Source organism: Hibiscus syriacus, unplaced genomic scaffold, assembly GCF_006381635.1.
Source record: "Hibiscus syriacus cultivar Baekdansim isolate YM2019G1 unplaced genomic scaffold, ASM638163v2 tig00112649_pilon, whole genome shotgun sequence".
Taxonomy (NCBI): domain Eukaryota; kingdom Viridiplantae; phylum Streptophyta; class Magnoliopsida; order Malvales; family Malvaceae; genus Hibiscus; species Hibiscus syriacus.
In genome coordinates this window covers 793055-806302 of record NW_024063376.1, presented here as the reverse complement: position 1 = coordinate 806302, position 13248 = coordinate 793055, and the positions used below count along the sequence as shown (strand labels likewise).

General features: G+C 32.7%; 2 protein-coding genes across 6 annotated transcripts; both read left to right on the top strand.

The window, feature by feature from the left end:
* The first annotated feature begins 2582 nt into the window (after positions 1-2582).
* On the top strand, positions 2583-6834 carry LOC120182395 (bifunctional nuclease 1-like). Of its 4 annotated transcripts, none has more exons than XM_039187382.1 (11): positions 2583-2633; positions 3134-3461; positions 3591-3761; positions 3848-3897; positions 4039-4095; positions 4196-4261; positions 4405-4482; positions 5703-5821; positions 5955-6046; positions 6405-6469; positions 6616-6834. In XM_039187382.1, the coding sequence occupies exons 2-10, from the start codon at positions 3158-3160 to the stop codon at positions 6464-6466; spliced, it is 999 nt and encodes a 332-aa protein (XP_039043313.1). In that variant the 5' UTR covers positions 2583-2633; positions 3134-3157; the 3' UTR covers positions 6467-6469; positions 6616-6834. The 4 variants fall into 4 exon arrangements, with proteins under 4 accessions (XP_039043313.1, XP_039043311.1, XP_039043315.1 ...); XM_039187380.1 differs by having other exon boundaries at positions 6405-6495; XM_039187384.1 differs by having other exon boundaries at positions 6405-6513.
* Positions 6835-8235: 1401 nt separating this feature from the next.
* Positions 8236-12272, top strand: LOC120182439 (phosphatidylinositol/phosphatidylcholine transfer protein SFH8-like). Of its 2 annotated transcripts, none has more exons than XM_039187418.1 (14): positions 8236-8365; positions 8605-8896; positions 9055-9154; positions 9363-9629; positions 9750-9827; positions 9951-10052; positions 10168-10217; positions 10308-10407; positions 10513-10578; positions 10728-10841; positions 11030-11162; positions 11314-11708; positions 11801-11875; positions 12182-12272. In XM_039187418.1, exons 1-14 carry the CDS (start codon positions 8332-8334, stop codon positions 12200-12202), a joined length of 1827 nt encoding a protein of 608 aa, XP_039043349.1. In that variant the 5' UTR covers positions 8236-8331; the 3' UTR covers positions 12203-12272. The 2 variants fall into 2 exon arrangements, with proteins under 2 accessions (XP_039043349.1, XP_039043350.1); XM_039187419.1 differs by having other exon boundaries at positions 11828-11875; positions 12182-12271.
* The last annotated feature ends 976 nt before the right edge of the window (positions 12273-13248 follow it).

Below are 13248 nucleotides of genomic sequence, written 5' to 3'. Positions count from 1 at the left end.
ACTATTTAACTATTTAAGTGTTGCAATTAAATTACTGTTCCTTAATATTTAACGGACAAGTTAAAGTGATAAACTGGTAGTTAAAAATTCGCATATAATTACACAATTTATCCTTATTACTTACATATTCAATCATTTAGTCTTAATTTTAATAGATTAAAATAAATTTACTAATTGGATAAGATAATCTCATGTGTAATTGATGACACTTGTTAAGGATAGGGGATATGAATCTATGTTGCTTGGGGAAGCAAGTAGATGCTCAACCATTAAACCAACATAATTAATTGATTTAAAATAGATCATATATGATATATATTTTGCATCTTAATATATAAATATTTAACTTAAATCTATAATATTTTATATATTTTAACCTAAGTTCACATTTTAATTCTAAAAAATATAGTTTATTTAATCTTAAATAATTAAATATACAAGTTCAAGAATGTTACAGGTAATATAAATAAAGTCCCGACCATCATTGATATAAGAAATAAACTCACTGTGTCGGACCTTTCCTTTAATCTCTTAACTGATTGGAGCTATGAATCGGTCTTAGGATAGACATAAGTTCTAATAGAAGGGACATATAGACGATAAAAGATAAGTATACAACAAGCTAATGAGTAAGCACATAACTTAAGATCCTTCATCGTTCATAATTTTAGAGATGAACTCGATATTTTATATTGAGGAGAAAGAACATATAAAACTTTATAATGAAACGAATTTATAAATTTTAAAATGATAAAAAATAATTTTTTAATAAAAAATATAAAAAAATTATATCTTTTAGGAGAAATGACCTTCCTCACCCATCCTTGCACGATCCTCCACCCACATAAAAAATAGAAAATTATAAAGCCGAAATCAACAACCACCATTAACTATCAGCTCACTTGTTTTTTTTATTATCACTTCTATCAAACATAATATAAATATTGAATTTTAATGATTTAAGTTATTAAAGTTTTTGCATTCATATGTATAACTAGTTTGAGTTATACATTCTTTTAATCAATATTTTTAAAACAGGATCGGACCTTAAACCGGTAAAGATATTAGTTCATTGGTTTAACCAGGTTAAATCGGTTTATATAAAATAATATATATTTTTTAAAAATTTACATAATATTCAAAGTAATATATATATATATATATATATATATATAACACTCTTTTTAAGTTCACAATATTAAAAGGTATAAAAATATCACAAGTCATAACATATATAAGTTAAATATCATAATATTAAGTGAAACAAAATGATTCAAATCAACTACAACATAATATTTAAGGTCAATACCCAATGAAATTCACCAACAACTAAATAAAAAAAATACATAATTGATACAAGTATTAATCATCATAATATTAATTGAAATTGATTCCCTCAAATTCCAAAATATTGACAAAATCAAAAAATAAATTTAGGGCTAAAAAAATCATAACAAATGACGTCGTTTGGTTTATTTTTTTTTTATAAAAAAACAGATTCAAGAATTGTACCTTAAAGGAGATAGGATAAGCCAAATTCTCGACTACTTCCACTATTTCGACAGATTCAGTCCCCATACAAAAGATAGTTTCCTGATTAAAGAAACAGAAAATTACTTAACAGTTAACAGAATGATAATATTCTCGGAAAAAAATGTGAAAAGGGTTTATTTCTAAGAGTAGCTTTACCGTGAAACTTCCAACCGATATATCTTAATCAGGATTTTTGTATGTACCCCACCCACCTTAAAAAAAAATTGTCCATATTATATATAAGCATGCTTAATCATGATGAACAATTATTAAGTGTGCTTTTGAATTTTGAAACAGAATCGGATGAATCATCGGTTCACACCGATTTTACCTAATCTTTAGCGATTCATTGTAAAATTAGTTTTGGAGGCTGACCTAATCGGACAGACAACCAATTCACAGTTCAACCGGTCGAATCGACCGATCCAGTCCAATTTTGATAACATTACTTTTAATTGTACAATCTAATTAATCATTCAAATAACATAAAAGGTATATATCATTCTAAATGTTTTGTGTGCACTATTTTTAATCAAATATTGAATATAAGTTATTCTTTAAAGAAACTTTTTGAATTTTTCCTCCGCTCTACTGTATAGGAGTAGAATAAATGTCTTTACTTATCAATATTCAGTTGATTTAGTAAAATAAGACATTAATTTTTTAAGTAAAATTAAAAATTTAAATTCTGATAATTATGTATGAAGTAAATTGAGTTTGGAGAATCTTACCTCTGCAATATACAACCCAAATTAACTATTAATATATTGAATATCAATTATTATAAAAGAAATTTCTTAATTAAGTTGGGGATAAAACCAATTTCTTAATTAAGTTGGGGATAAAACCTATTTCTTAATTAAGTTGGGTATAAAACCTCATAATGGTGAGCGGCGGAGAAGAGAATGGATAGCAAGCAGGGTTAGAAGCGTAATTTACAGAGTTTCAATAATGATTATATGGGCATAGATTCAATGCGGTAGGGTCCAGGGAGAAACTTTGCATTTTATAATTCCAATAAAATAAAAAACCTTAAAAGAAAGAATCTTTTATCTTTTGGACTCCGTCATCTCTCATTCTCTCATCCAATTCCTCACCTTGTCGGTTTTTTGCTTACTCTCCCCTCATTTCCTTCCATCTTTCGTTCTTTCTGTTTCTTCGCTTCTTCTTTTAAATTTCTGTTTTAGATCTTTCAAATTTTTTAAAAAAAACTTCAAATTTCTAAGATTATCGTGATTCTCGACAGACTAGCCTTGATCGCCCGTGATCGCCTATCGAAAACGATCTTCGATTCTTGAATCTTGATCTGTATACTTTTTTGTGCCTGTTTCGGAAACCTTTGATTCTGTTGTGGATCTGTTATCTATCGTTTTTTTTACTTTAATTGATTCTTTAATTTTAATGACTTTTAACTTGTGTTTAAATTGTAGGATCATTCATCGTCTTTAATATAAAAAGAATATTGATTCTTTTAAGTTTCTAAATTGGGAGTTCAATTGGGAAAAAACATAAGCAAAAATAAACTGCAAATTTCCGTTTTAATATTTTCTCCTGAGGATATTACAATATATGTAATTTATTTGTCTCTATTGTGGGGTAGGTTGTGAAAGTCTTCAGAGGAAAAATGGTTTCGTTGCAAGGACCGGTGGTTTGCCCTGCCGTTCGGAGCAAGCAATTTGGGGTTCATACTCCTCTGGTAAATGGCCTTTTCCCAAGGGCAAGATTTCATACAAGTGATATATGGGGATGTAGAGGGATAATTGAAGGAAATTATAAGTCGCGTGCTTTATTTCGCCAACTCGAATTACGCAAGTGCAGAACCACGGTGCAGTGCACTTTCAGCTCGTCTTCAGATGGGAATGGAAGCACGGCCGAGAATTTCAATGAAAATGATGAAGATTATGTTGATTCCAGTGTGCTTGAAGCTGGTAAGTGGATGCTAAATCAGTGACTACTTCATTATTGTTGTTGCCTTTTTTTATGAGATGGAATCTATTTATATAGACTTGTTAATACGTGGGAAATTAACTGAAGTATTTCGTAATTATTTGATATAGTTGAGGTGAGGAGTGGAGCTGATGGATTTATGGTCAAAATGAGGGACGGCAGGCATTTAAGATGCGTCCATAACAATCCTCAAGGCGGACATTTGCAGGATTATGCACCGCACCCTGCCATCGTTCTGAAGATGGAAGATGGGACTGGTCTTCTTCTCCCAATCATTGTTTGTAAGTGATCTTACATGCTCCGTGATTTTGTCTCTATTTATTAATTTTTCGATTCATATTTGACTTGAGTTGTGGTTTTTATGCAGTGGAGATGCCAAGTGTGTTGCTAATGGCAGCAGTGCGCAATGTCCAAATTGTATGTTATTGTTTTCTCTGCTCCATTGAGTCAGGATTTTTGTTTATTTTTACATTTTTTGACATTTTCGGTATATTGAATTTGGGTACTTGGTTTGTAGCAAATGTGAATGCTAATATATGATTTTACCATTGGCTCCAGGCTAGACCTACTATGTATCAAGTAGTGAAGGACATGATTGACAAGATGGGCTACCAAGTATGATTCCTTTTCTTCTTCCATCTCCATCATTTCAACATGTCTTTAATCCTTTGAGATCTGATTTCTTAATTGGTGATGTCTATCTTGTTATTCTCAGGTAAAGCTTGTCAGAGTTACTAAAAGAGTGCATGAGGCCTACTTTTCTCAGTTGTTCCTTACAAAGGTATATGCCTACATCAGCTTGAAAATTCATCTCTTTCACTCCTTTTCCCTTTTAGTGCATTTGTCCGACTTTTAACTCTGGGATATAAATATTCATGTAGAGTTGTATTCATTGACTATGTGGAATTGTGGATGTTCTAACAGGTGGGTGATGATTCAGCAGAGCCTGTCATTTTTGACCTTAGGCCATCTGATGCCATCAACATTGCTGTGAGATGCAAGGTACCCTTTATGTATCTATAGTTTGATTTTTTTTTTGGGATAACACAACTTTTAGTCCCAGACCTTGATAACTTTGACAACTTGGTCCTGAACTTGACAACTCATTTTTGGTAATTTTGATGATGTGGCACAATTTAAAGTGTAATTTATCAAAATGACCAAAAACTCTAGTTCAAGAACTAGGCACAACTAGCCTTGATAAAAAAACGTTTAGGGATCAACTCGGGAAAAGTTTGTAAGTTCAAGAACTAAAAGGTGACACACCACAATCTTAGCGTAACATCATCAAAATGACAAAAAATGCAGTTTAAGAACATGGACAAAAAAGAAGTTCATGGATCAAGTTGGGAAAAGTTGTCAAGGGCTAAACGTTATTTTATCCTTTTTTACCAAATAGTCGTAGGAGCATTTGACTGGTACGCTGGTAGCAGTGATGTGCTATAACTTTTTTACAACCGTATCTGCGGGCTTCATCAAGTGATACTTCTATTGTGACTTGTGAGGTCTTAGGTGGATGGTTTAGATGTCCATGTTGAAGCAGATTAACATATTTAACAGGTGATTGTTTTGACAGGAGTCTTTAAAATCTTGCTAGATAGTATCTTCTAACAGCTAAAAAGCAGATTAACATGTTTAACAAGTGTTTGTTTTGACACGAGTCTTTAAAATCATGCTAGATAGTATCTTCGAAAAGCTAAAATGTAAAAATGATTCATAATCAGCATTGATAATTTCAAAGACTCAGGTTGAGGAGAAAGAATACCGATCTGAGAAATGGTTTTGATTTGTCTCGAATGTCTATACTAGTTTAATGATTAAGGTCTAATGATATCTATGAATAGGTTGGGTCATTGTTAAAATTTCCTTCCCCTTCTAATTACTGTATAATCTTGAAAAGTGGTAGACGTCCTGGAAAATTGACTTATTATTGATTGATATGATGGTAGAACCTTTGTTATGACCTTACATTGGTTCTCTATTTCTTTTTGGTTTTTAGGCCACCTAAACTAGATTAGTTTTGTGAGCTTTGGTTTCATCATAAACTTTCATAAACCAGTTTTTGTTTTTACGTTCTGCATGATTAAATTAAGATATGGTCTAAACATAAATTTTCATATACATACTTCTCTGTTTAACTTGCTGAGCTGATTAATTCCTACCAAAATTTGAAAGTTCTTCAGACAATATGACACTGGAAGCCTACCTGATGTGCTGTGCAGGTTTCTATACAAGTGAATAAGTACTTGGCATACAGTGATGGGATGCGAGTGATTGAATCAGGGAAGCCATCAATGCAGTCTCCAGCTTCAGATGGGTTACTATTCACCGAACAGGACCGGTTAGTCTTGAAAGCTCTTTGGAGATGGTTTTTTGCTTTGCTTAGAGAATTGGACATTCGAACACTTGCAGTAGATTCTTGTTTCGAGTATGTGAAAATCTGGAATTACACATGCTTTGGTTTATGGTTTCAGGCCAAGTGGTCAGCATTGTCTTGATACGGAGGAATTTAATATGGTCTGCAACTTAAATGAGGCTATCAATCAGGAACGCTACAAGGATGCTGGTAATCTTCCTCTCACTCACAATCATCCATTAATCCCTGACCTATAGTATTTTTAGGTTGCTCGTCTCACTGACATGATCCATGCTACCTGTGATTATTTGATGATTTGCTATCTGATATAGGCGGCAATCGGCATAGCCTTTTTCTTGTATTCAAAGAGTAGTTCTATTTTATTTTATTTTTTTTTGATCCAAGGTGAAGTATATTTTATTTGTTGGCTGTAGTACAATCACGTCAAGGGCAAGATCTTAAGATCATTGGGTATATATGAAGCAATGTGTAGTGAACCATAATTGTAGCATGGCCACCGTCGTCTTTGGTCTGCATGGTTAATAACTTAATGATTTTGATCTGACAGCCGACTTGAGAGACAAACTTCGTAAGTTCCAGGCTCAAAGGAAGCTGAGGAAACATACATAACAGGTGATATATACCAAACCCAAAATAAGGTGCACCCTGGCCTGAAGGTGTAATTGTGATCCAGACCGGCTTGCCTGTTCCTTTTTTTCTCTGATTCGATATGGAGCAGACGGTAAACAGGTTTATTTATTTTTATTTTTTTGTTTCAGTTGTCCCTGGTGACTTCAAATATTGAAGAGAGTTATTGTTGGGAGGTGATAAACTAGATGGTGGGAGACTACATACAACAGTAACAGTTGTTTCATCCTCTACCAAATATAAAATGTACAAGTGAAGTCTGTGAATATTCATATATATGTATATATGTACAGTACAAACGCAGTTTAATATTGGTGATGTAATATAGGCACCTTGGTTTATGCTTATCAATTGATCATTGAGCCACTCATTATGGACAGATTGGTAATTTGCTTATTTGTTTGTCGGTTTCGGTTGTATGTGCATGTGTTTTTAGTCATTTAGCGTAAAACTGTTAATGTTCAACACGTTATACATTTTTTTCATGGATATCATATTTAAAATGAGTGTATATATGTATATAGTATCTCGAAGATCGAGATTTTGGACTTGGTTGTGGTGTTTTTTCTGTTGGGTTTTTTGTTCTCTATTAGTGATAAATATCAGTTAAAAATATTATTAGAGAAAGACATTGATTATTAGGGGACTAATGTTATTCATTAATTTTTTTTAAAAAAATTAAGAAATAAATAAAATATATGTTGTTGTTGTTTATTTGCAGTGCGATACTAATTTTTCGAGAAATAATTTTAAGTTATTTGATTTTTCTTTAAAATCAGTTGATGTTCATATAAAAAGAATGAATAAATGTTTGATGAAAAAAATAATACAGAAATGATATAGTAATGGCAAACCATCAAATGGGTCCCAGCAATTTAATATGAACGTCCTGGATAAACAAAGGCGTAAAGCTAAAAGAATTCCACTACTATGTTATTGAATTGTTTAAAAACTTTGCAGATTTTCTGTAAATTTTCTATTAATTTTTGCATTAAGTATAAATATATATTAAATTAGATTTTATTATTTGTTTTATGTTATATTATACGTGGGTTGTAATACTAATTTTATCAAATATATTGGTTTTTAGTCCTTTATAAAAACTTTCAAATTAATATGATGGTCCATTTAGAAAGTTTTAATCCAATTTTGCCCCCTCCAAATATTTCATCTCTTAATTTGATTATTTTAAGTTTATATATTTTAGTCATGTTATCTTTATATTCTTTGAATTAAGATTAAAATTTCAAAATTTGAAAAATTCAAGGATTAGAATTGATCAAATTAAAGTATGAGTAGTGAAGTCACAATCTATTCATAGTTCAAAGATTAATTGGAAAATTTGGCCTAATTTCTTTATGGATAACTCGAACCCAAATAAAACCTTGCTTGAGATTTTAAAAACAGAGAATGGAAGAATAGAATTCAAGGCGCTGACAAGAAAACGGGGACGTGTGAGCAATTCCCGCCAAACACGACGACATTTTAATTGCGCCACCTGTCGACTTTTCAAAGTGGGACCCTTCCGACGTTTTCAAGCAATAACGGACCCCACTGTTCCTATCCCTTCCCTTCCCTCCTCTCTTCACCTGTCGTTTGCTTCGCTCATAACCAAACATATACTTCTAGTTGTTCAATTCTCTCTTTACGCTTTTTCTCTGCTTTGCTTTATTTTGTTTGTTTGTTCATTTGAGGCTCCGAAGATCCACTTCGTTTAACTACTATTCCTTTTAGATCCCAGTAGTACTCTATAAATTCTTCATTACTCATTCATTTCATTTTTGGTTAATTTCTTATATTCTCTTTCTTGATCATTGGATGCACTTTTGACGACTGATCCTTGAACCATGTCCGGTCCTCTCGAACGTTTCGCAAGGCCTTGTAAGTCAATTTTCCTCTTCATAAATTCAAATTCTCTACCGTTTTGTTTCTATCAGTTATGAATATTCTAATTAATGTCTAAATTGTCGTTCAATTGTTTTCATGCTTATTAGTTTTCTTTGATTGATACTTGCTGTTAATTTTGTTTTAAGTCCGTTATAACCGGGAATTATAATTACAGCGTGTCGATTTAAATTCAGCTTTATTTGCTTTGTCGATCTACTTTTTTTATCATGTAGGTTTTGAAGGTAGTAATGAAGAAAGGAAAGATAGGAAATCGGATTTCGAAATATCTGAAGAAGATAGGAAGACTAGAATCGGGAATCTTAAGAAGAAAGCGATGAAGGCATCGAGTAAATTCAGACGTTCTCTTAAGAAGAAAAGTAGTAGTAGGAGGAAAAGCGATGTTTCTGTTTCGATTAAGGATTTCAGAGATATTGAGGAGTTGCAGGCTGTTGAAGCTTTCCGTGAGGCATTAATCGCAGATCAGTTGCTTCCACAGAGACATGATGAGTATCATATGCTACTGAGGTAGGCTGCATTCTTCTTTGTTCTACGAAGAATTGATTCAATGATTGTTTATGTATAGGATTTTTCCATTGGATAATATAAGTGATGCAAGTTTGGTTAGTTTCCTCTGTGCTTATGGAAAGTTATGCTTTTTGTCTCCCAATGGTGATTTCTTGCAGATTCTTAAAAGCAAGGAAGTTCGATATCGAAAAAGCAAAGCACATGTGGGATAATATGCTTCAATGGAGGAAGGACTTTGGTACTGATACTATTTTGGAGGTGATCTCATCTTATTGCATGAAATACTCATTATCTTTTTATCCGATTTTTGTTGATTACTGCGTTAATTGGTTGATTCTAAGTTTTGAGGGCGCAGGCAAGCACATGGCTAAATTTGTTTTCCAACTTGTTTATTCACTTATTGATGGTTTCATTTGGAGCAAATCAATGCTGCCTCTGAAAATATTATTTTTTATGGTTTAACCAGGATTTTGATTTCCACGAGTTGGATGAAGTGATGAAGTACTACCCTCAAGGTTATCATGGGGTGGATAAGGAAGGAAGACCTGTTTACATTGAATTGATAGGAAAAGTTGTACCTGACAAACTCATGCGAGTTACAACTTTGGAACGATATGTAAGATACCATGTGAAGGAATTTGAAAAGTGTTTTGCAACCAAGTTTCCGGCTTGCTCCATTGCTGCAAAGAGACACATAGATTCCAGTACAACTATTTTGGATGTTCAAGGCATGGTATGTTTTTATGCTGTTTATTAGATTTTATAGTCTTCCCCGGCATCATTTTATGTCTAAATTGTAGTAATATTTTATTAAATTTACATGTTTCTCATTCCCTGCTATTTTTCCTTGTAGGGTCTAAAAAACTTCAGCAAGTCTGCACAAGATCTTGTTAGGTGTCTGCATAAGATTGATGGTGATAACTATCCTGAGGTAGATTGTCCCAGTTCCAAATGTGCTCATACATCTTGTGAAAATAGCTTTTTGTTTCAGGATTGACAGAAATTTGTCAGGAATCAAAATCAAGGTTCTCTTTTGATCATCTTCTCTCTGCAGACTCTTTGCCGAATGTTTATCATCAATGCTGGTTCTGGTTTTAAGATGGCCTGGAAAGCTGTCAAATCTGTTCTTGATTCCAAAACAGCTAGTAAGATTAATGTAAGTCCAAAATTTCATATAGTTTGCCACCCCCTTCCTTTTTCCGAAAAAATATTCGTTGAGGTTTCAACTCATCAGTTAACAGAAGTTACCTCATTTCCAAAAATTCTCTCAGGTTCTTGGTAGCAACTGCCAGAGTAAGTTGCTTGAAATTATTGATGCAAGGTAACGAAATTTTTTGGGTTTGCATATATGCTGGTTAATTCACATTCAATTGTACTGCCGACTAAAGTTCTTTGTATCAATAAAATTTAGCGAGTTACCGCAGTTTCTTGGAGGTACCTGCACCTGTGCTGATCAGGGAGGGTGTATGAGATCAGACAAAGGTCCCTGGAAAGACCCCAACATATTGAAGGTCTGATTACGCTGTGATTAAATTTTCTCTGCTTTTGTTATTCCTTTCCTTTTTAGTGTTATCTCATATATGCTTTAAGTAATATGATTGAATGTTTTCATGAAGATGATTGAGGATGGTGAAGCACTATACTCCAGACAGATTGTGACAGTTTCAAATTGCGAAGGAAGGGTAATTGCCTATGGAAAGCCATGCTATGGTCACTAGATTGTCTTTCACAGTGCATATCATGCCTTTTCAGCTTTGAGTTTTATAATGTTAGAATTCAGTCAAACATTCTCTAAATTCTGCTTTTGTCAATTTTTCCCCATCCTCTGTAGATGAAGAGTAGCGACACATCTGTAGCTGAGTCGGGATCTGAAGTGGAAGAAATTGCTTCTCCTATCCCAACTAGAAACTATTTACATCCAATATTGGCTCCTGTCAGTGAAGAGGTATGTGCTTGCAAATTGCAATGAATGATTTTTGACTATTCAAGAGTGCTTAACTTGCCAGTAAATATGTGGTTACTTTGGTCACTATAAAATAACATCCTAATCTGGCTTAATGGGAGTATGTTTAGTCTCATGCTATAAATTCTTCAATCTTGCAATTGTAACAACATACTATGATGTTTGTTTAGGCTAGAATGGCTGGTAAAGCGACCTCTGCTGCCGGTTCATCCAGGTATGATGAAAATGTCCCCATGATTGACAAGGTTGTAGATTCGGAGAGTGAGATACAAGTGTCATGTCAGAGTCCATTTACTTCTGAAGGTTAGCAATATGAGCTGTTTCTAAAAGTTGTTCTTTTACTTGACCAATATGATTGGAGGAACTATTTTGTGTAATCAAACCAGAGCTCGACTATTTCTTGCTTTGTTTTCAAAAACATGACTTTGATGAAGTCCACTGGCTTCAATTGCAGGGAGTCCCATGCAACTGATAGAGCATGCTCCAAAAGGAATCTATGGTCATATCTGTGCTCTAGTTATTACTTTTTTCACCCTTTTTTCTCTTATCCGAATAATGGTGTTGCATATGATGAAGAAGCCTAGAGTTACTGATTTGACATGTAGCATTCCTGACCAGCATGTCGAATCTATGTTCAAGGACGAAACTCGTCCACCTTCACCTGCTCCTCCAAGGTTTACAGAGGCAGACCTCATTTCTTCTGTCGTAAGAAGGCTGGGTGATCTGGAAGAAAAGGTCGAGACGCTACAATCGAAAAGATTTGAGATGCCTCATGAGAAAGAGGAGTTGCTGAATGCTGCTGTTTGTCGCGTGGATGCATTAGAAGCAGAGCTAATCGCTACGAAAAAGGTAATCGTCCTCGATTCCGGCTTGAGTACAAATGATTTCTTGCTGGTAGTTTTTTCATGTGTTTTATTGGTTGTGTTTCTATATATAAACAGACTCTTCATGATGCCTTAACGCGGCAGGAAGAACTCCTTGCATACATTGATAGTCAAGAAGAAGCTAAGTTTCGGGTAAAGTCTAAAGATTATACTATCTCATTTATATAGTATATATAGGGCTAGGATCCAATTACGTAATATAAAACTTTTTAATTTTACTCGTTTTTAGGATTGTTGGAGGGGAAAAATCAAAGTTTAAGATTAATCTTAGCTTTTGATTTCCCCTCATCTTAAACTGGTGTAGAACTTTTGTGTAAATGGATCCTAACCCATATATATATACACGTATTGTATTTAAGTTCCATCGATGTATGTAATGTGGTTGATTTTAATTGGTTAGATAAATGATTGTATGTGTTATATGCATGCATGATGCAGAAAAAGAAGTCTTGCTGGTAAGATGAGAAATGAATTGGCGTTTTCCGGATTGGCGTTCAATACTTGCAAAAATGCCTTTGGACTGGTTGTTTTTGAGGTTTATTGCACATTTTGATTGTAATAATATAGTAATAGAATAAATACCACTTTTTCATTATCTCATAAATCACTGTGTAAGTTTAGGTCATCTCCAGCCCTCATCTCTACTCTACAACATCTCTATCTTTACTCTAAAGATAAAACAATAATTCATCTCCAGCACTATCTCTACAATAGAACCAACTTACTTTATTCACAATATTTAACTATTAGTATGCTTATTTATCTAATTTCAATATATTTTTATCTATCTTGCAATTTAATCTAGTTTAATTTTTATTTTATTGTGTAGAAATTATAATAGAAAACATAAAAGATAGAATAAGAGAATAATGTAATAAAGAAAAGGAAAAGAAAAAGAAAATAACAAAAAAAAGTAAAAAAAAAAACAAAATTATAAAAATAACAAAAAATAATAATATGTAGCACAACTACAGTGTAACTCTAGATGTAGAGTATCACTATAGCTTTTCTCTACTCTAGCGTTGAAAGTAGAGAAAGGTAAAATTGAAATTCATCTCCAAATTGAAGATTTTTTCTACTCTAGCGATGCGCTGGAGATGATCTTATATTTTATATAGATTTCGACCTTAAATTAATTAAAGTAAAAGATTAATAATTTAAATTAAATTAACAATAATTATATTAATTGAAATAGAATTTGACGGGGATATAAAATAATTTTATCAAAGACTCGTAAAATGTAAAATAATTTTATTACATATTTTTATTGGGTAAATTAGGAAGTATGTCTTATTAAAGATCTTTCTTATCGATAGGATAGCATCATTTTTCAAATCGCCGTACATCTTTTTTCTTTCGGTTATTCTAGATATAGCTTGAGCTTGTACTAGAATTGTTTTTAAACTTCTACTTTTATTTTCTGAATTTTCACATCATTATATTAATTTAAAATTAAAATGATTAATATGCAAATTAGAAAAACACCTAACAAGAACATTTGCGAC